The following is a 24,000-nucleotide window of genomic DNA, read 5'->3' as shown; positions in this document are numbered from 1 at the left end:
AGCAGGGATGAAACAGTTTTCCCTTCAGCTGTTTGATAAGGTCCACTTTTGGGACAGTTTATGGTGACTGCCCCTAGCTAAATGGAATTGAAGGGGGAACCAATGTTGCCTTAGCTAAAAGGGAGTCACCAGTAGGATTTTTTTTTTCTTTCCAGATCTTCAATAATACTTTTGGTATTAGAGGGAATGGGAGGAAGGTGTAAAGGAACCTCCCTGTCCACTGAAAAGAGAATGCATCTGTCTGTCCTCCATGCCAAGGAGCAAGGAGTCCTGGTACAAAATGGGGGGAGTTACTTGTTGCTCTTCCACCGCAAATAAGTCTATCTGAGGTGTTACCCACTTGAGTAGTATATCTAGGAAGACCTGTCCATTTAGGGTCCATTTGTGGGGTTCCTTGATGGACCTGATTAGTCAATCTGCCAGAACATTGTCCTGTAATGGGGTGTGCACTGCCAGAAGGGACATGTTTTTCTGAGTATCTAGGTCCCAAGCAATCTGAGACAGTCTGCATAGCTGGTATGATCCGGTTCCTCATTGCGTGTTTATGTACCATATGACTGTAGTGCTGTCTGTAAAACCTTGAAGACTTGGTTTCCAGAGGTATGAGAAAACCTGAAGAGCATAGATATCTCTCTCACACTGATGTGTTCTTTTCTGAGTTTGGAAAGCCACAGGCCCTGGATTTTGTGGATACCTGTCCAAGCCCCCTAATCCTTGTCTGAGGTGTCTGTGTACATCTCTTGACTTGAAATCTGTGCTTTGAATGGTAGTCCTGGCTGAGGTTCACCTGGGCCACTCACCATAAGATCTCCTTCAAGAGACAAGGTACAACGGTATCTTTGTGTCTAGTGGATGGTAATGTTGAGACCATACAGTTTTTCAGGTAGCACTAAATTTTCCTCATGTGCAGACAGGCTAAAGGGAGATTGGAATGGTTGCTGCCATGAATCTAAGTGCTCTTAGAACCTCCCTGGCGGAACACGCCTAGAGGGAGGTTAGACCCTGGAAGTAAACTGTAAGGTTTTGAACCTTTCCTCAGATAAGAAAGCTTGCATCGTTTTGGTGTCCAATCTGCACTTCAGGAAAACTAGGTCCTGAGTGGGATGGAGGGAGGATTTTTTTTGTGACTGACTGTGAACTCCAACTTTAGGAGAAGGTTGAGAGTGAACTGGAGGTGTTGTAGTAAGATCTGGGGCAAAGTGGCCAGGATCAGTAGATTGTCTAAAGAGGGAAAATCTGAATTATCTGAGACCTACAAAAGGCTATCACTGGTGTTGGGCATTTTGCAAAACTCTTGGGACTGTGGAAAGCCCAAAAGGCAAAACAGTAAAATGAAAGTGAGATGAGCTAGTATAAAACCCTAGAAATTTCCTGTAGGACAGGCAAATGGGAACATGCAGGTAGGCAGCTTTCAGATCCAAAGAGATTAGAAATGACTTGGTAAAATAAAGGCCAATGGGGTCTAGAGGGGGAGCATCTTGAAAGCTGGGACTTTGAAAAATGTGTTCAGCAATGAGAGATCTAGTATGATTCTCCACTGTCCTTTCTTTCTTGGGACCAGAAACAATCTGGTGTATAAAAAAACCCTTCCCACAAATTAAAGAGGGACTGGTTCTAGTGTGCCTTGGGCTTGTAATTCTTGAAGGACAGGAGGAAGAAGCTTTAGTTGTTTGAGGGGTTGAGGGGGGATACCATTCAAGGTAGGAAGTTCCTTTCAGGACACTGTGTAACCTTTTTGTATGATGGATAGTGCCCACTAGTATGTGGTAATCTTTTACAAGTTTGAAATGGACTGTGTTTGTCTTTTGGACAGGGGTACAGTAAATCACAGTGACTTTTCTGAGAATGGAGGTGTCCCATACTTGGGGTCCCCCTGAGGTTTCCCTGGAAATTTCTTCCTGGGTGTTTTCCTGTGTTTCTAGATTGTTCTACATTCCCTTCTAACAAAAGAAGCAGGCTTGACTGGGTAGTTCCTTTGGCATCTAGGTACAGAAGTAAACAGAATCTGTCTTCAGTCTATCACAGTTTGCCTTGTTCCTATAAGGCTTTAAATAAGTTGGCTGCCTGGGGGCTGAACAAAAAAATTCTTGTCTGAGGGTAAATCAATGAGACTGGATTCGAAGTCCTCTGACCTAGGTTGAATGTACAACCATGCATACCTGTGGATGAGCCTCCACAGTATCATAACTACATTTGATACTATGTCTGGCCACTTAAGTGGCCTGATTAACCACAGACAAAATTTGTTTCTTAGACTTTGTGCCCTGTGAATCCACCACTATATTTTTCAGGTTGTTCAGAATGAACAACAGGCATTTGGTCATTTGGATCAGGCAGTTTCTAGCTCTGAAGGCCAGAGTAGAGGAAGTATAGACCTTTTTTCCCCGCCTATCCATAGCCCTGCTGTCCTTGTTTGAAGGAAAGGCATTAGCATTAAGGAGCAACATAGGTTTGTCTGAAGAGAGACACAGCTGTGCAGTCAGCCACAAGGTTCTTATACAGGAACTTAAGCTGCTCTCTTACTTTGTAGAATATGTCTGGCCCTTTGGGAGCAGGAAGCTGTGAATCTGGGACAGAGGAGGTGGATTTGAAAGCATTCAAAAAGGCCTTCAGGATTGGAGGAACAGGGGAAGGTGCAGGGGTGTCCACTTCCAAGAGGATGCAATATCTCTTTTGGACAGGAGAAGTTTGCCTAGACTACCATTCAAAATGTTTCAGCAACAAAGGATGCCTCTTCCACAGAGGAATCAGGAAAATACAGTCCTCATCTTCTGAAGGGACCTGACCAGGAAAGTGCACTTGAGAAAAGTAAGCTAATGAATGGTTAACAGAATGGGAGGTGTCTTCCTCCTCAAAGGAGAAAGAGTCAATAGTGACTTTATGAGGAGTAGTAGTAGTAAAAGGAGGAGTAGTAAATGAAGGTGATTTATGGGCTATAATGACCTTGAGCAATCCTTGAGAAAAGTCCATTCACTCATTCTCCCTAAATGAGGGGAGTGACAGACCATGTTTAGTCTTTTGTTACTTTTTCTTAGGGTGACATCCACTTCTACCAAGTGGGGATGCTCTGACCCCTAATGTACATCTATCATTTTGCCAGTAATCTCTTCCACAACTAAAATCTGCAGGATGCTATCTTGTCCCTCTGAAATAATAATTTGTGGTTCCTCTTCTCAGCAGCAACAATATCTTTAGACATGTGGTACTCTGATATCATACTGGCATTCAGCAGAGTCATGGTAGAGGTTGTCTATGGTACAGTCAGATGTACCGTGGGTTTTGTAACCTCATCTGGTATGCTGGAATCAGACTGGGCAGACTGAATTTCAAGCCTAAGCCTCTTGACTTTTTTCTTGTGAGGTGGATTTTTGCCCTGTGTGGTGGTATCCACCATCTTGTAGTGGGCCAGTTGCTTTATTCACTGGGTCTCCAAGAAGGTGTTAAGTGAAGACAGACAGGATTGCAAAGTCTTGGGCACAAAGAAATTGCCAAACAGAACAAGCCTTACAGTCATGTTCCGTACCTAGGCAGAAAAGACTCTGGGTACGGAGATCTTTGTAGGGAATTTGCTTAGTCCACGCACCCTTCCTAGTTGACATTCAACACAAACACTACAAATCAGTTTATATACATAAAGGAAAGTTCCCCAATGGGACATTTATTTGATTCCGAGAAGCTAATGGTACCAATAACCACTTAAAGATCAGGCTGATGGGTGTGAGACCTGCGTTTGGGCTGGCAGTGAGATAGTCTGAGGATTTATTGTCATATATCCGCCTACATATCCCTATGCTTGCGAGCTGAAGTCATTAGCCGGATTTATGTTCTAGGGTAGGTTTAAGCTTTGGTTGCCCATCTGGATGTCATCAATGAAAACTTGTTTGGAATACTGCAACAGTGGTGTCAGTCAGGGCTCCAATTTGTTACATGAATCAGGGCCATCATACAAACATTTACAGCTGACCATGGTGTCCAGTCCCCTATCCAGGTTGACCCTGATGTCAGTAATGAATGACTATTAACCAGAACAATGATCCATTCACTACCATGGTCAACTACTTGTTTTATGCTGCAGCACTGTATACGTGAATAACCTCCAGCAGGCAGTCATTCACACAAAACACCCTCCTCCTGAGTCGTGGATAACATTAGTGGTGGGGATGAACATAACTACAGGGATGAGATGAAGACTTTGATTGCTTGGACCTGAATGTTAATAAGACTAAAGAAATGATTATGGACTTCACAAGAAAGGCAACAGTTCACCAACTACTCACTATCAAATGGGAGGTAGTAGAGAAAGTCAAAAACAACCAAGTTTCTGGGCCTTCACATCTCAGATGACCTCTCCAGGGCTGTTAATACCAACCATGTAGTAAAGAAGGCTCAACAGAGGCTTCACCTCCTGAAAAGGTTCAAAAAGGCCGGTATCCTCATTAGCAACTTTGTACAGGGGAGCTATCAACACCATGCTTACTAGCAACTTCATAGCATGGCTAGATTGCTGCACAGTTGCTGAGAAGAATACATTACAGAGGGTGGTGAGGGTGGCTGAGAAAATCTTGGGCACAAGCCTCCTTTCTATTCAGGAACTTTTCTTTACAAGGGCAAGAAAGAGAGCATACTAAATACTAGCTGATTCGACCCATCCGGCTCAAAACTGGTTCTCACAACTTTCATCTGGAAGGGAGTACCGCAGGTTCCTCTGTAGGGCTACCAGATTCAGGAACAGTTTGTATCCTACAGCTGTGAGACTTATTAACTCGGGCACCAACCATAATACCTGATACATTGAAGCTTCTTTTTTCACTTAATCCTGCTGTTCTGAGCAATTACCACCAGTATTATTATTATACAATTAGAATGCTATACTGAGTCATGTCTAAGGTTACCAAGTATTGCAATACAGTAACTAAACAGCTGCTATTCACTAGTCTTCATTTAATCTCTATCTTAATGATGAAGGGGTTTGGTGGTGGGTATTTATTTATTATTTATCATTGGATAATGGGTATTGAGTGGGTTTTTGTAATGTGAACTACCTCTTGCATGTCATATGTGTTGCTATTTTCTTTTTTTATGTTATTCTCGTGATACTGGTGTATCTATGTCATTTGTACTGCATTTCTCTCATGAGCTGACATTTGTAATTTCATTTAGGCTGGACTTGTGTGGTCCTAAATGATAATAAAGTTTCTCTGAATCTTGAATCTTTGAATCCTGCTTATGGATTATGCTATCAGTCATGTCACATGGGTATTGACGTTATATATTTTGACCACTTGTCTACTCACTTAAGCTGGCAGCTAATATACTGCAGTTTGACAAGATTTTACAAAATAATATTTGATTTGTTCATAAACTGTTCTGAAGAAACTGTTACATTTAAATAAGTGGGTTCAAAATATTGCAGTTTAACTTTGTTGACATTACTTAATATACATACCATATACTTAATTAGAACTTCATTATCTTACAATATTTTACATACCAAAAATAATCAGAACCAAAATGAAATGTAATTCTGTATCTGTAAATTCATTACAAGCTACAGGTGTGACAAAGATATTGAACTCAATTTACAAAATTAACAGTTATCACACATCATATGATGTGTAAACAGCTAAATTATATATTTAGGTCAAATGGTCCAAATAAGTAATTTGGACACTGTAAAATATCAAAAGTGAAGACAGAGATTTGGTAGTTTTAAATATTCATAACTCACAAAATATCAAAGCATAAATATAGATTTGTTAGTGCGAGGTATTAAAGTCTCACAAATATATCAAACTGTAGACATAGATTTGGTAGACTTAGATAAGCAGACCTTATATATTTATGGAAACTTCTTTATAATCTTACCACATTAAAAAATTGTTGGGGGAAAAACAAAGACACCTGTTGAAATGAATAACTTCATATTTGTAATTCAGCTACTAATGTTTATAAGCTAAGGACAAAAACATTATTCTAAAATTTTGTATTCACAATAAACAAAACTATCAAAGTTCATTGCACTACTCTTCACTGAATGTTAACAGAATGTTGTTTCAATTTGGTGAGTTAAATTTAATTATAATGACTTCATCAATTACTGTTTTCCATAGAAACTCACTTCTGGACTGATTTTTTTTTTTGCTTGCCAGCAGTGATTTGGTTTGTGTAATCTCTTCTCTTTTCTCCTCAGTTTTGAGCCACTGAGTTAACATATTTAAATAAGGATGGATGCAGGGAGACTGTTTCCCTGCAATTTTTTTTTTTTTTTTTAATGAAGTATCAACTTGTTTAAGGTTCAGCCATTTCTTTCATTGAATTGTATTTCATCTAGTTTAAACTCAGGGAAATGTAGGGGAATCATGAAAGTTATAATCTGATATCACCAAAACACAATTAATCAAAAGTTCAAAAAGTTTATCATCTTGCAATCATCTGATCCTTAAATCTTTACCCAGGTATATGAGGAATACTGAGGCCATAAGAAGGCACCTGGTGCTGAGTGTCACAATATCAACTGCTGTGAGTAAGGCTGATGTTTGGCTATTTTATATTTTACTTATTTATCCTTTGTTGACCAGGTTAGTGCCAAAATGTTAATGGCCTCTTTTCAGGGAAGACCCAAGGTGATATTTATACTAGTAGGGGAAATTTGCCAGGAAATTGGGGAACTTCCCATTTTATTTTTGATTGGGGTAATGGGATCTTTTACATCTACCTGAGCTACCACTAAATCATGCAGATGGAACCACAGTTTAGCAACTCATTTGAAGGACAACACACTCAGGAGTGCAGTACCGATCTTATGCTGCACTACAGTGTCAGAAATCCAACTACCTGCTATGGGAATAGAACTTTTAGCCTTTTGCACTATTGATGAGTGTGCTACCTGCTGTACCACAGCCACTAATTTATTCTTATAAGTTACATTTCTGTCCCAGGAACTATACAGCCACAGTTTAATGCAGGAAAAGCAGATAGTTGAAAAGTTATTTGCCAGGAGCCATGTGAAGGCTGCCAGCCTAGATAGATATCATTTTGTAAATAGTTCTATGTCATTGTAAATATTAATATGATCCACAGACTGGTGTAACAAATGGAAGAAAACTGTGTATGTTCTGAGCTTCAAAAATGTAACCATAGTACACCCTGCTGGAAAGCTGATAAGTAAAGCACTGTATGACTGATCTCAAGCTCGGAGACAGGATGTCTGGGCTGGAAATTCTTTCTATTGTTTTAAGACAAGAGATAATTACTAGGTTTTACACGTAAAATGTATTTTATTGCTGTGCTTCCTGCAGGTGCAGATTGTAAAAAAAATGTAAATTTTAAGTTCTGTGAGCCTGGGAAACTAAATCAGAGAAATGTCAAGAATGATGCAATCTGAAATGACTCAACAGAACTGTGTATTATCAATTTAAGGACAGAAAGAAAGAACAGCATTTTGTATCCTGTCTTGGATCTAGTAAGAATATCCACTCACCAGCACGTGCTTGCTCTGTATGTAAGTAGTATTTAGAACAGTGATTTCTCTTAGAGTTAGATAGGAATTTAGCCAGATTAGTCTAGCTGTTTCAATATTTGTCAGACTATCGTACAATATTGTTTTAAAGCATTTCCTGTGATTTCTGAACTCTGTAATGTCTTTGTGTTGAGTAAACAAGTATTGTCGTGTGTATTATTTATTATTAAATATTTTTAAACCTTTCAACTGTGGCTGTTTTGTATAGAGATAATTTAAGCTCTAGAGTACTTACTTGCATGCATTTGGTGACACTGTACAAATCCACTCCAACAGCCTTGCTGTTCATCACACTTACTAATTGGATAATAATAATATTGCACAATAAAATTGGACACCCTTTGGTAAAGGCCTTTACAGTAGCTGATAGCAGTAGTTGATGGCAGTCGATACTACCTTATAGTGTGGGCAGAAAGGGGGCATAGCCGGAGAACCTGTGCCAGCCTTCCCCAGAAGTGTCCATGTGTTTCTATATAATTCATATCTCAAAGTGTGTGTGTGTGTCAGCTACTTGGGCAGGGACACAAAGCACTAGTTGGACAAAGAGGGTGCTGGAGGTTTTAGCGTGACCACTAGGCTGAGATCCGGACCCCATAGGTTCACAGGTTCATAGGTTGGTACTAGGCTATGGGCCCTAGGGCTTATACAAGCTTAGCCATAACAATTCCCTGGCTATTTCTTCCCACAATATTTACTTCCTGGACCCCTGTCTAACAGGATGACTGACGTTATCCCGGGGTGAATTTCCTATCTCCCATCCAATTGTCAATGTTCCTTTTGAAAAGGCCAAAGAGGTGCTCTGCTTGACATGTATGGTCAGTCTATTCCAGAGTCTGGGGAGTCTCTGGGTCAGGCACCTATCCCTCCAGCATGTTTTGTTCATTGTGATGATAAGGTTTAGATCCCTGGAGTGTGTGGCTCTGAGGGATTGGGATTTCTTTAAGTGTAGCATGTCCAACAGCTCTGGGTTTGACATGGCCTTGCATGTTAAGCAGAGATTGCCTCTGAGTAGACGATATGTGACAGAGTATAGCTGGAGTTTTTTTAGATGGTCAGCATAGGGCATCTGCTTTAGGCCTGTGATTCTTTTACTGAGGTATTTCTGTGGCCTTTCCAGTTGTTGCAGATGTCTTGAGAGGTACATACCAAATGGGGCACTGTATTCTATAATGGGTCTAATGAGGGATGAGTACAGTGGGACAATGACCTCCTTTTTTCTGGATGAAAAGCCCTTAGTGATGAGGTGTGCCACATAGAAGGATTTTCTGACTGTTGTGGCAATGTGGCTATTCAAGATGAGACCACTGTCCACCTGTGCCTCTAAGTCTCTTATCACACTTTCAGTGTTTAGTGTACTGACACCTATGTAGTAATTCACTGGTACATGTTTTTCCCAAAGGGGATAACTATACATTTCTTGGCACTGAGCTTGAGCCCATGGCTCTAGCACCAATTATCTGTTTCTGTAAGGCCCTTTTGTAGAATATCCACATCACTTAGGGATTCAGTAATGGCTCCCAGTTTGCAGTCATCTGCGAACTTTGTTAGCCAGAGTCCCTTAGTGTTGGCCTGTAATTCAGAGAAGTAGATGCAGATGCCAAACAAGACTGGTCCCAGGACTGAACCCTGAGGTACTCCACTTGTCACTTGTCTGGAGCTGGATTTGGAGTCGGCTACTTTTACACTGCAGGTTCTGTCAGTAAGCCAGTTGGCAACCCATTGAGTGACATAGGGATTAATGCCCAGCTTGGTAAGTTTATCTATGATTCCAAAGTGGGGGATGGTGTCAAAGGCCTTGGCGAGGTTCAGATAGGCTGTGTGGACCACATTACCCTCATCCACAGCTCTGGAGACTAATTTGAAGAAGTCAATCAGGTTCAGGAGAAAAGATCGACCCTTCATGAACCCAAACTGGGTGGGGTCCAGTGTTTGATGGTTGCCAATGTCTTTGTTTATAAGTTCCATGATAATACGTTCCATGGCCTTGGAGATCAGGCTCATCATACTGATTGGGCAGTAGTTCCCAGGATCCAAGGTAGATCTCCCCTTGTGGAGTGGGATAACTGTAGCTGTGCACCACTCAGTGGGCATGAAGCCTGAGGTGAGGCTATGAATAAACATGACACTTAGGTGAGGTGCCAGTTCATTTTGTAGTTCATGTAGTATACAGCCCGGGATGCCGTGTGGTCCCATGGATGCTGTATTCTTAGCTTTGGAGAGTACGGGCTTTACCTGTGTGGCCATTATTACTGGAATTTGGCAATCTTTTGGTATTGAGATGGGCCCTTTAGGAGGTGAGAGGGGGGTGAAGTTGGCACTGAATCTATCTGCCAGGAAACTTGCAATATCCTTGGGATCAGTATATTTAATGCCATTCTGTTGTAGCTTGGAGCAGATCTGAGCATTGCCATTTAGATTCTTGACATAGCTATAGAATGCCTTGTGGCTGTCTTTGGAATTTTTGGCAATTTTATTTTCTTAACTAGCTTTGGAGGATTTTATGAGGGATCTCAGCTTCTTACTGAGACTTGTAAGGGAGTTTTTTGCATCCTGGGATTTTCCTCTTTTCTGCAACAGTTTCTTCCTTTTGTTGTAAAGTTTGTTTATGGCAGGGGACCACCAGATTGGCTTCCTTTTTTTGGAGGAGAGCATCTTGGTTTTATTTGGGATGGCACAATTCGGGTCTATATTAGAACACCGAAGTTTCAAAACTTCGAATGTTTTAATATCGGACCCTATTCAATGAAAGCTGAAAATATCAAAGCAACAGAAAACTGAATTTTTTCCTAGGGAAAGAATTTGGTTGTCTGTTTCTGTTGCTTCGATATTTTCAGTGCTGTGGTGGAAAGTTACGGGTCATGTTCAAGTAAGTGTGCGATTGAGTGCTGGTTAGGTTAGTTAGGGTGCGGGTTAGGTATGTGTGCAATTGTATGGATGTGAGGGTTAGGGCGGGGTAGGTGAGATAGGTTTAGGGCGCGGGTATGGCGAGTGTGCGATAGTGGCTGACCTTAGGGTTAGTGTTTGGGTTAAGGTAAGTGGATAGTTAGTGATGTATGTATAGTTTAGTGTAGTGCTAGGTGTAAGATTTTAGGTGTATGTGTGTGGATTGCTGTTTGTTTGGTGTGCTTGTGTTGTGTGTATGTGTTTTGGAACAGTAAAATTTTTTCCCTAGGAAAATATTTGCTGTTTTGTATGTTCGATGTTTTCAGCTTTCGCTGAATAGGGTTCGAAATTAGAACATTCGAAGTTTTGAAACTTCAATGTTCTAATATACACCCGCATGATTCATGCACGAGTGGATGTGCTCATACAGTGCTTTAGTGTAGGATTCAGCAGTCGAACTGTCAGTTCCCGTCTGCATGGGTGTCATGAAGTTTGTAACTTCTGACTTAAGTAGCATGAAGTTGGCTTTGGAGAATCTTTTTACAGAAGTTTCCTTACTGGGGGGTGGGGGAGGGATGTGGATGTCAAGGGTGATTAGCTTATGGTCAGACCTGACCAACGAGGGAGTGACCATAGGTGTGGAGTATCGATCTCCCATGTTGGTAATGACCAGGTCTAGGATATTGGAGTCCCTGGTGGGACTATGGATTAGTTGATCCAGGGAACTGTAATTTATGAATTCCAAGAACCGTTGGGCAAACGTGTTGATACACGAGTAGTTTTCCCAGATAACGGCAGGGTAGTTGAAATCACCCAGTATTAGGGTGCTTGGTTCTGTTTTAATATTTTGCAGTATGTTTACAAACGTGTAGTGAGAATCTTGGGGCATGGTGAGAGATCTGTAGCAAGCTACAATTTGGATTGAAGTCTTACCTAGTGTTAGTTGTACCTGGAAAATTTCAGATGCATTGTGTTGGGCAACTAGCCTGTGGGAGTGATATCCTTGGTGTGAATATACACACTCCACCTTAGTGTTTCAGTCCTGGTTTGGTGGCCGTAAAGTGTGGTATGAGTTGTAGCCTGGTACTGCAGGGGTGCTCTCTGGAGCCTTGAACCAGGTCTCAGTTACTGCACAGATATCGATGTTCTCCATTTTTAGGAGTGCCTTGAGAGAGTGCATTGAGTAGCATTACCTTCAGATTTTGCATGCTTGTACCTGTTACAGTGGTGGTTTTGTCCTTTGAACTTTGCCTAAAAAAAGGCACTATAGGGGTGGCAAGAGCCTTAGCCAGTAACCTGAATCCCAGGGGCGACAGGTGCAGACCATTTTTGGCAAAGCATTGTGGTCTGTCGATTATGTTGTCCCAGACAGACAGATACTGGTTCCCCTTTGAATGACACCAGAAGCTTAGCCAATTGCTGAAGTCAGTCATTTTGTCCTTATACTGTGGTATCATTCTGGGCAACGGCAAGATGCTACTCAGGGCTAGGGTCATACCTGCCTGGGCCACATGATCCGAGAGCTCTTCCATGTCTCTTTTCATGTAGTCCAGGGAGGTATGCCTCAAGCCATTCACTCCAATATGGACAATGACAGAGTCATATTTGTACCTGTTGTGGTTTGACTTGAATGCATGCATTATGTGGTGGATCCAAGCACCCGACAGGCAGCTGACTGTAATTTTCTCCTTGTTCAGCCTGGTGAGTGGGACATCAGTGTGCCTGACTATAGAGTCACCTATGACTAAAGTGCTGGGTACGTTATGTTGCCTTAAGGGCTCTTGTTTGGTGAAGCACTGGTGCTGTAAGCTATGTGACACTTTGGTTGTGATTGGTGTTTGTTTGTGTTTCAGCTTCGGAGGTCTTTGTTGCATGGGCAGGTTACTGTTGAGGGCCTCTGCATATGAGGATTTAGTGTTGCTATGTGAGGGCGTTAGTGGTGTGGGTTTAGAAGGGCTATGTGTTGCTTGAGGTGTAGTGTGGGTGTTAACCTTCTCTTGACTGTCTAACACAATCTTGGGTGGCGAGAGCTTTGCTTCCAGTTTGGCTATGTAAGTGCATCCTCTCGTGCTTGGTAGTAGGAGGAGAGGGTTGTCTGTGTACATAAAGCAGTTGCTGCATTGCCCCAGTATGCCCAGATTCATCAGGTGGACAGGAGAAATCATCAGAAGCTGTCCCTTGGACATGCCTGGTTTGGTGCTTTTTTCTTTGTAAAGTACAAGAGCTGTTTTCCCTTACCTTAGCAAAGTACTTTGCAGTTATAGGCTGTTTAGTGCCTACAATTAATTTCTCCTTATTAACTAGAAGAGTTGAGTGCTTGTATCAGTTTAAGGCTTCCTAGTGCTTTCCAGTAGGTTTTAGAGCAAGCGCTAGTCACAGGGATGCTTAAAGGTAAGATGAAAAAAATGGTTTATCCTAAACACTGCAGCATGCACTAGAGGAGTTAAATGTGAAAGTAGGTAACAAGTTTTACCTGTCTAAAAAGTTAACTTTTAGTAGAGAGTCACTATTTTTTAAACAGCAAGATAGATTGAAAGGGGGTGGTCACTTTTGTATTCTGGTACTATGGAATACAGTAGGATGGCCAATAAATTTAAATAGTTGAAGGGGAGTGATTTCACAAAATGATAATTTTGCACTTACTCACACAAGCCAGTAAAAGCAGAGAGAAAATGAGATGCATGGTCAAATTAACATAAGGGCAGGCAACTAGAAAGACAGTGGTGTTTAAGAACACAACAGTAACTGAGTGAGAGGGTGGGGAAAAAAATTCTGTCTGACTCACAAGAGACAGAGCTGTGGTCTCTTTTCAAGTTTTAATATGCAGTTAAAAGCAGAATACAAGTAAAACACAAGGTAAAGAAAACAAATCACAGTATTCAAAATAGAAAAGGGCAATAAAGTAATACAAAATGCAACAAATAAAAAGCAAACTAACCTTTCCCTCACAGCAAAGTGTAGCAGAGTCTGGGTGAGTCTTTCTAGAAAGCTCTGAATTTTTTTATTTTACCCCTTAAATAGAAGGTTTAGTTCCTAGCTCCACCCCCTCAGTTCACAGATGATTAACCTTAACTGACCTGTTCTATCTTATGTGTGAGTCCTTAACTGATCTGTTCTTATTTCTGCCTGACTCACAAGAGACAGAGCTGTGGTCTCTTTTTAAGTTTTAATATGCAGTTAAAAGCAGAATGCAAGTAAAACACAAGGTAAAGAAAACAAATCACAATATTTAAAATAGAAAAAAGCAATAGAGTAATACAAAATACAACAAATAAAAAGCAAACTAACTTTTCCCTCACAGCAAAGTGTAGCAGAGTCTGGGTGAGCCTTTCTAAAAAAGCTGTGCCAGTAGGGAGTCTTACTGGGGATCTGGAGAGAATGGGAGAAACCAGCCCCAGACAGACTGTGATCTCTGTGTGCTCTTAAGGGAAATTGTACTTTACTGTGTGTGTACTTGTTATCCTCCCAATGTGGATGCCCCTCACTGGTGTTAGTGGTGAGGATTGATTACTGGGCCAGTTCACGGATGTCACAAGCCATAAAAGCATTTTTTCACACTTTAAATATATGCTGCTGAAGGCATCAAGCCTATACTCTTAAAGTGGGTATAAATTCCAGGCCATGTCAGCCATGAGTAAAAACAAAATATTCTGTACTGCAAGCAGTAAGGAAATATCTGACATCTGTAAGAAGATATGATATGCATCTCTTAGAGTTGGTAAAGCAACTGCCATTAAATTTATAGAAATGTTTTTGGATACTGACAATGTTATAAAGCTGCAAATATAAACGTTCCTTCCCAAATTCCACACTTGAAATGAAATTCAGAGGTCCTACTATATCTCTGTAATATTAATACTAATTTACTCTTGTACCCTGTACTGAGGCAGCAATGGTATTTTGTTCTTTGAAGGACTAATGCACAATGGTAGAGTTATTCAACATTTGTTTCCCTTTTCAGTGATAATAAAAATAAATGTAAAAAGTGACATGCCTCGTTTTTCTCCTGTGAAAGGGACCAAGTCTTCTCTATCTTTAATTTCTTTTGCTTGCTTCTCTAGGTGTGCCATTAGATCGTCCCTCTTGTAATCACCTGTTGGTGCTTTTTTTGTCTGGTCCTTCTGTCTCATTCCTGCTGGCAACAGAGCGTTCTGAAAGGCAACAACATAAAACATGTCAAACAAATTAGTGTTGAGGTAAATAAATAAATAAATAAATAATTATATACCTCTTCAAAAAACAGCCTACCAGTTGAGCTACTTGATTGGTTAATTGGATTTTTGTTTTATGATAGTAATCTACAGTTACCACAGCAAGAAGTTTGGTTTAGCTACCAAATTAAAAAAAAAAAAAACAGATAAATGCTGCACTTTGAAGACCCATGCCAAAATTAGAACAACACAAAATAAATTTATGAAACCATATCTACAAGACAAATGACAGTCATTATAACACATTTCAGGACTATCATTTCTAAGGCCTGTAGAACAGAAATGGAAATAGTAAAAATGAGAAAATTATCATATCCACAAGTAATGCAGAACTGCGCTACTAGTGGTTTGTAGGCATGGATACAGAATCATGCTTTCACATTCAGTATTCTGAACCCCTGTTATCTGTAGAAATGTACCTCAAAATGAATAAAATTAAATTAAACAATATCACTATTAAAAAGGTAAGAAATACCACACAGCTCAGTGACACAAAGGAATAAAACAAGACTATGCACCAGACGACCTGAGTCTGGTTAATGGGTCAGGCAGGAAATACAAGAGCAAGCAGTGATGCTGGCTTGCCTGTTCTCGAAGGAGAGATGCTGTGTCCCTCTAAACCTAGTCAGAAAAGTGAGGTACAGCATGATGCAGCCAATCGGGCTGCAGTGGCTGTGTGATAAGCACAGGCTGGGAAATCTCACAATCGCCTTCTTAGGCTCAGCACAGTGCAGACAATGGCTGTGGTGAGGAAGGGCTAGGTTCATGAGGGTAATGCTGTCCCAGTCACAGTAATGGCCCATCTCAACACCTGACTTTTGCCTCAACAAGAAATGAAAGGATCAGTTGTCAACTACCCATCTCATGGAATGATTGGGATATGTGGTTCTTGCCATGGGTCTGGAAATGTGTGGACCAGTTCTCTTTCTTTGTAAAATGAATGAATCACTAGGATGAGGAGGAAAGGGCTTGAAGATCAGTCCGCTATGAAGCAACAGAAAAAAAAAAAAGAATGAACAAAAGAAAGAAAGAAAAAAAAAGAATAATTCAAGAAATGCATTTTATACACCTCTGGTTGAAATACTAGTAACTGCTGTTCTGTTATTGATGGTGGATTTATCCACTCCATAAGAATTTTACCTAATCAGGCTTCAAAAGTGTTCTTTCTATCCACCATCATAGCTGGCTGAGCAGAGAATATTAACATGATAATGCACATTCCTAATCTAGCTATGTACAACTGTGACAGATCCACACAGTCTACCAGGTTTTTGTTATACCTCGAGCCACATATCACTGTGTATGTTTGATTATTGCTAGATTGATTATTGCTAGATCTGACATGCCACTACCTCACTATATGCTGTTAATATTGTAACAATACAATATGCTTAAGAGCAGGCCTTGCTCACTGATTACTGGTATAACTGAACTTTTGTTGACTTGTAAGTTGTCTGTCAGCTTAAAATATGTTTACCAGAATATGGGGATTTCAAGGAGGAACTATATCACAAGTTTGTGAGCTAACTGTTCTTTATAAAAGGGAAGTAAGGCATAAGACCAGACATTATGAGACTTGTCTACAACTTAGGAAATGATCTGTAATTTTCTAAAATATTCCATCAACTCATGATGAGCTTGTAATGTCAGATTTTCTACAATATTCCATCAACTCATGATGAGCTTGTGATCAATATGTCATTAGTTGAACCTATTGACCCTGTTGTTTGTTCAAGACTATAAAAAGCTCAAAGGCTAAAATGGAAATCATCATCATCTGGATTTGATCACAGTACCAGCCTGAACTGAGCTTAGAGCCATTTTGCCAGTGTTGGCCTTGCCTTGACTGAACAGATAGCTGTACTGGATAGGAATGAAGTCTCCCTATCAGTGGCAAAGATGATTTTGTTTATGCATATGCTTGTAAGTACATGATTTATTAGTTTTTTTCTGTTTATCTAGTAATTTTTTGCTTAATAAATTGTTAACTTTGAGCCTTGGTGTCTTGTGTAATTTCTAATCCTGTATTAACCTCAGACTTTAAAGTAATGGACTAGTTCATTTGGCGCAGAGAGCAGGGTCTGAGGTTTGCAGTGGAAATGTCACAACAACAACCAATGTTTTTTTCCTTTAAAACATATAGGCATAGGCAAGGAGGATGTTGTGTCACGTACCCCAAATAAGTTGGGCGTTGGTACTATGATGCCAGCATTGTTTGGGAAATGGGATCCTCTTGCTAAGGTATTAAGTCATGTTTCACCCCCTCCTTCCCCAAAACCTTTGCAAGAAAGACCTAAGGCAGACCCTGATAGTCTAGCTAGAGCTTTATCGGTGCTAAAACTGGATGATAAGGGGAAAAAGGTGAAGGAAGGGGTAGGAGCAGCCGGATGGCTGTTCTTTGAGGCAATTCAGGAATTAGACAGAGATGTAGAGAAACTAAAAGAAAAAGTTTTAGAGTTAGAACAGCAATGTAAAGAACATGCTCATACACACAGAATGGATAGAGATGCCTTAGGAAAGGCAGATATGGCACTTGTCAAAGCAGGAGAGGAAGCTGAACACTGGAAATCTAATTCAGTGACTTTAGCTACTCAAATAATTCAGCAGCATAGACAGCAGAATGGAAGAAAATGCCGCCCGCCCTCAAGGCCTCAGGTTCGTGCTTTGCTGTGTAAGGCAGAGTTTGACCCCGAGAAGTGGGAAGGTGATCTCCCCTCGACTGATGAGGGTGATAGTGATTTTGAAATAGTAAATTCCCCATCAGTGGAGGCATGCCCAGTAATTGAGAGAAAAGGACAGTATACTGGGAGGGGCAGCGCCACAACAATGGGTTGAGGTGTGGAGTTATACCCAAGCTGAATTATTAAATGTAATCCAAACCAATAAGCAAAAGCCAGGGGAAACTGTTTTAGCGTGGTTTCTTCAGGTTTGGGATACAGGGGGAGAAGCAGTGTCTCTGTATGCCGAAGAAATGCACCAATGTGCATGACTGGTGTTTCATCTACGGTTAAAACAAATAGTAAATAATGTGAATCATGATGATCCCCAGGTGAATACACTGGTGGTGTGGTTAGCCTTGGCTTTCAGAGCTACTTGGCCTGATGCTACAGCAGTAGCTGATGAACATAAGCCTTGGAAAACAGTAGCAGAGGCAATACAACAGTTAAGAGAAATGGCTATGTTGTCTATCATTTATTCATTGGAATTAAGGAATGGGGCATTAGTGCTTCCAAAAGGACCAGATGCACAAATGATGACCAGCAATATGAGAAGTAAATTGATCAAAAATGCACCACAGTGGTGGAAAGGGCAGCTGATGTCTGCCCTGGCAGGCTGTGTAGGTCAACAGATATGGGATGTAATAGCCACTCTAAACCAAATGGCAGAATTAGTGGAAGAAAAAGAGCAGAGAAGAGCTAGAAAAGCAAATGCAGAGAAACCAAATGATAAATCTGGTGAAAAAGTTACAAGAAAGCAAATGTTTCTGGATCTATTAAGGTGGGGGGCAGAAGATGCAGAAATAGATGGGATAGCTACTGAGGAATTATATAAAAAATGGAAGCAAAAACAAAAAGAGAAAGGCTCAGGCTCTGCAGGCAAAAAGCAAACCCCTACAAAAAGTCCAATCAGAAGTACCACTGAAGGGAAGGTAGGGTGGAATCAATTATATCCTGACATCCCTACTGATGAGGAGTTAGCACAGTGGCAAAAGGGGGAATTCGGTGATGAGAGAGATTGGGGAGAAAAGGAATGGAAAACCCCAGTTGAAAAAACAGAGACAAATTGACTAGTAGGCGGGTCCCCAGTAACTAGTGGTAGAGTAAGAGCAATTACACCTGGGGACCGACACACTTACGTACCCCTTACCATTTTTTGGAGGGAAGGGCCACAACATGTGATGGCTCTGGTAGACACAGGATCAGAAATAGCCATTTTTGCAGGCAACCCCCGTAAATTTCGTGGACAATATGTAGAGATTGATGGATATGGAGGGGCAAAAACGTTGGGTACCAAAACCAAGGTTAATATAGCTTTTGGAGATGGTATTCCTATTTTCATTGAAGCAGTAATAGCTCCAGTACCTGAGCACACTTTAGGAATAGAGGTGTTAAATGGTAGAACTTTGGAAACCACTGTAGGGCCATTTAGGTTTGGAGTGCAGCATTGTTCAGTCAACGCAGTCAAGGCTGTGGTCTGAGGCAATGCTAAGTGAGAACCACTTTATATTCCCACACCTAAAACAATAGTAAACATCAAACAGTATCATATTCCAGGTGGGCACACTGAGATCACTGAGACAATCCAAGAACTGCTTCGGGTTGGCATACTTGAGCCAACAGTGAGTCCATCCAACAGTCCAGTATGACCAGTAAAGAAACCTGATGGATCATGACAGATGACTGTAGATTATCGAGGTTTGAACAAGGTGGCCCCACCCTTAGCGGCAGCTGTTCCAGACATTGTTACGATCGTGGAAAGATTCTCTTCATCTGCTGGACAATATCATGCAGTTTTGGACTTGGCAAATGCCTTCTTCTCCATTCTGATAGCAGAAGAAAGCAGAGCCCAATTTGCGTTTACCTGGGAGGGGAGGCAGTATACCTTCCAAGTGTTACCACAGGGATATCTGCACAGCCCTACCCTGTGTCATGGACTAGTGGCTGGAGACCTAGCCAAGTTACAGCTGGATAAAGTGACTATTTTCCATTTCATTGATGACATCATGGTTACCGGAGAAAAATCTGATGTGGATATCGCACTAAAAACTGTAATTCAGCACCTTCAGAACAGAGGGTGGGCTATAAATGAAAATAAAACACAACAAGGGACATCAGTAAAATTACTTGGAATGATTTGGAATGGAGCTAAAAGGGAAATTCCTGCAGCGGCATTAGAGAGTATTCAGAAAATTGCAGTCCCAAAAATGAAACAGCAGGCACAGGCCTTCTTGGGAGCAATGGGCTTTTGGAGGGCATTTGTACCTCACCTTGGACTGATTTTGCAACCCATTCACTATGTAACAAGGAAAAAATGTGACTTTCAGTGGGGTCCCAAGCAACAAACAGATTTCGAAGAAGCAAAAAAAGCCCTACAGCAGAGCGTGGGGCTGGGCCCAGTTGATCCACAGCAACCTTTTATCCTTGAAGTAACAGTTGTCAATAATGTTATGTCTTGGGGGCTGTGGCAGAAGGATGACACTGGGAAAAAGAGACCCTTGGGATTTTGGTCCAAATCCCTGACTGGAGTGCAGGTGTGATATAGCCCCCTTGAGCAACATGTGCTAGCAGTGTACACAGCATTAATTCATGTGGAAGGAATAACTAAACAACAAACAGTGACAGTTAAGATAGACTACCCAATCCAGGGGTGGTTATGAGATAATAATTTAATGAAAACTCTAATAGCACAATCTTCGACTGTACAGAAATGGAAGTGATATTTACAGCAAAGGGCCAACATCGTGCCTGGAGTATCTCAAGTACAACAACAGTTGGCTGGACTGGTAATTTTGGATGATGCTGGTGTGATAGAACAAAAGCAACATGAGCTTCCAAAATCCCCAATCACTGAAGCATTACCATTTGATAATTTAGATGTGGAAGAACAGAAACATGCATGGTTTAATGATGGTTCTGCTAAAATTGGATCAAATGGCAGGACCTGGACTGCGGTGGCTTATTGCCCATGAACAGAAACTGTGTTATTTGACGAAGGTACTGCCGGTTCAAATAATCAGGCAGCGTTACGAGCTGTTGCCCTGGTCATTGATAGTTTATCACCTGGAGATGAAGCGTACATCTATACTGACAGCTGGGCAGTTTTTAAGGGGCTGACAACCTGGTTATCTGCCTGGCAACAACAGAACTGGAACATCCACGGCAGACCTCTATGGGGAGGTTCAGAAGACTGGCAACAGATTTGGAAAAAAGCTCAACAATGCAAAATCAGTGTTGGACATGTAGATGCCCATGCATCACTTGTGACCAATGAAAGGAGGCATAACCAGCAGGTAGATAAGATGGCCATGGTACGTGTTGCTGAAGAGAAAACTGAAAGTGCTAGTATGGCAAGATGGGCTCATGATCGGAGTGGGCACTTAGGAAGTGATGCAACAATAGAATGGGCACGAAGACATGGAATGTAGTTGAATAAGGAAATAACTACAGATGTTATAAAGCAGTGTGAAATTTTCCAAAGAAATAAACAAAAGCAACTGCAAGCAGAAGCATGTGGACACATTCACCGAGGCAGTTGTTCGGCAAAAATCTGGCAAATAGACTTTATTGGTCCTTTACCACTGGATCAAAATCAGCAATATTGCCTAACGATGGTGGACACTTATTCAGGATTAGTAATGGTTTCTCCATGCAAAAAGGCAAACCAACAAGCAGTATTAAAAGGATTGAACAAATTATGTATGACATATGGGATTCCCAGTAAAATCCAAAGTGACCAGCAGCCACTTTACCGGAGCGGAGGTTCAAGAATGGGCAAAGGAAAATGGAGTTCAATGGGTGCTGCATATCCCATATCATCCTCAAGCTGCTGGTTTGACTGAAAGGTATAATGGGCTCCTTAAAGAATAAATTCGAAAGAATACAAGTGATGGAACGTTGCAAGGCTGGGCAAAGGTATTAGAATTAGCTGTGAGCCAGCTGAATAATAGGAGTCGAAAGCATCAAGGAACTCTTTTTCAAATGCATATGAATGACATTTGGTCCAACTGTTGTATTTTGAAAGTAGAAAAGCTGAACCCAAATGCCATATACCCTCTTTTGACAAATACTGATCAAACTCGGTTCTGGCTATGCGCATTGACTGAACAAAGAGTGCCAGCACAAAATATAGTGTTAGTTGAGACAGGTTGGAAACTCTTTCTCCCAGAAAATTGGCACTGGGGGCAAAAAGGACTATTAGGAGAAAATTGGGAGGTTTACACATTATGGGAGCCAGAACGAGAAGTGATAGTAAAGGCTATCAATTTAGATAACAAGACACAGATGATTCAAAAAGGACAACCTTTAGTAGAAATTTGTGTGCATCAAGATGCTGTTATTTTACTACAAGACTGTGATACTAAACCAAGCAAATGTCTGGGAATGAAAGCTATAGTGACCACACCCAATCAACCAAATGAACATGGGACTGTGATTTGTGATGGACCTGGTGATACTGTTTTAGTATTACTTGATTCTGCTAAACAACCGTTGTACTTTCCTCTCCATAGATTATTGCCACTGTTTGAGAGGGTGCCAACCTTTTCCGACGACAACACTTAGATGGGCCGTATGACTGTCTTGATCCTATCCCTCTATTTGAAGAGGAAGATGTTGCAAATTTAACAGCGCACTGTGACTTTTATTGGAAATTGGGAGATGATCTATATGCGGTGACACCTAAACCTGCCTTAACTTGGAACATCACTCAGACGGAGAACATTACAACTGTATGTAGACTGAACTGTGATAGACATCCTGAAAAATGTGTTTCCAACCCTTTTGGAGGTTTGTACCAAAGGTTGGGATTTCCACTAGCCAAGTCCCCATTAGATTCCTCCTGCATAGCTGAATTTCAAAGGGAAAATGACACCGCGGAAACCCTATCTCCAAGTTTGGAAATATATGCTATGGACAATAGTTCAACTGTATTTGATGGTTTGGGACATGTGGTAAGGTATACAAGAGGATGTAAAACAGTAAGTAGTGCTAGAGTTATATAACGTATTAAAATGATAGTTAACATGACAGCAGTTGATATTACTATGAGGTATCCACATTGTAAAATTGTATACTTATGGCCAGTTAATTCTTTGCATATCAAATACAGACATTACAAATATAAAAGGAATAAACGTGATGTTACAGGTATTCTTGGTACTGCACTAGGTGCAGTCGGAACAGGGACTGGAGTCTTAAACAGTGTAGATATAGATACTCAACGTAGCAAATTGAGCCATTTGGGCACTGACCTAAATATGGCCTTTAAGCTACAAGCAGATCATGATCCTGAACTGGGACAAAGAACTTTAGACAGTATTTTAACTCAAACTGTCTTGTGGAGGTGGATTGAACATACAAATACATATACAGAACAGATTTTAAATAACCTCACAGCAGAAGTAAATCAGACCTTTTGTATCCTATCTCAGTTGGCTGCTAATCAGCAATATTTGCAATTCACACAAACTTGGGGGGCTAAAAAGGCAGCCCATTGGCAAAGGGAACTGCAACTATATCATTGGTTGAAGCCAATAGATTTTGCATGTGAAAATAAGTCTTGTATACTGATTTTTGACTATCTTGCTAGTAAAAAAGGAACAAAGCAGGTCTGTCCATTTGTTGCATGGCCCTTGCAATTTGGAAATAATTGGTGGGTACCTCAAATTGAGTCTACTTTGATTGATTATAGTGATGTACCCATTGATTTGGCAGGTTGTGAGACCTGGCCCCAGGGGTGGGTATGCATGATGGTGAAAAGGAACCCTCACCCATGCTTACATAATGGAACTGGGGAATGCACCTGGCACAGATATGTAGTAAATGGTACAGACATCTACCAACTAAATGATACCACTGTTTGTGTAATATCCTCCTGTAAATTAGCCTGGAGTGATGGGATAATCACAACTGGTGGAGCATACTGTAAAAGTAATATCCATGCAATTATTGATTTTTGTACTGGAGAACTTATTAGATTGACTAGATGGATGAACATCACATTTAATGCTAGCATAGAACCATTACACACTTTTAGATGGCCATCTCTAGTCCACCCGGACTTTCAACAGATTAAGCAGGAAGGACAAATAGTGTTGCAACTTTTAAATAAAACACTAAATGATGTGCATCAAACAGTGATTAAAATGATTAAAGATAAAGGTACCATTGTAAAAATTGCAAATGAAATACAGGATATAACTGTTTTGCATTGGTATGATATTTTTATGTGGTCATCTAAAGCTTCAGTGTGGTTTAATTTGTTATTGCATCCTTTACTTTTGACCACAATAGTTTCAGTGTTATTTTGCTTAATATCATGCTGCATTTACTGTAAAGTGATGAGAAGGTACAAATTGATGTTGTCAGTTTTAACTCTCATAAGGGATAGACAGCATACGTTGCTTGATGCAAGGGGTGGCCTGTGACGGATCCACCCAGTCTACCAGGTTTTTGTTATGCCTAGAGCCACATATCACTGGGTATGTTTGATTATTGCTAGATGGATTATTGCTAGATCTGACATGCCACTACCTCACTATATGCTGCTAATATTGTAACAATACAATATGCTTAAGAGCAGGCCTTGCTCACTGATTACTGGTATAACTGAACTTTTGTTGACCTGTAAGTTGTTTGTCAGCTTAAAAGATGTTTACCAGAATATGGG

At 40.8% G+C, this 24,000-nt stretch overlaps 1 protein-coding gene across 3 annotated transcripts in view; it reads right to left on the bottom strand.

Moving 5' to 3' along the window:
- TMOD1 (tropomodulin 1) overlaps nucleotides 1–24,000 on the bottom strand; it is a 971,337-nt gene that overhangs the window by 283,058 nt on the left and 664,279 nt on the right. For all 3 annotated transcript variants that reach the window (XM_044060997.1, XM_044060995.1, XM_044060998.1), the window contains one exon: nucleotides 14,397–14,553. In XM_044060997.1, the coding sequence (XP_043916932.1) occupies nucleotides 14,397–14,553 (157 nt within the window). The remainder of the gene's footprint in view (nucleotides 1–14,396; nucleotides 14,554–24,000) is intronic.

This window comes from Protopterus annectens, chromosome 2.part0 (assembly GCF_019279795.1).
Source record: "Protopterus annectens isolate FY-2018-M chromosome 2.part0, PAN1.0, whole genome shotgun sequence".
NCBI lineage: Eukaryota > Metazoa > Chordata > Ceratodontiformes > Protopteridae > Protopterus > Protopterus annectens.
The sequence above is the reverse complement of the archived record's forward strand: the minus strand, read 5'-3'. Positions and strand labels throughout refer to the sequence as shown.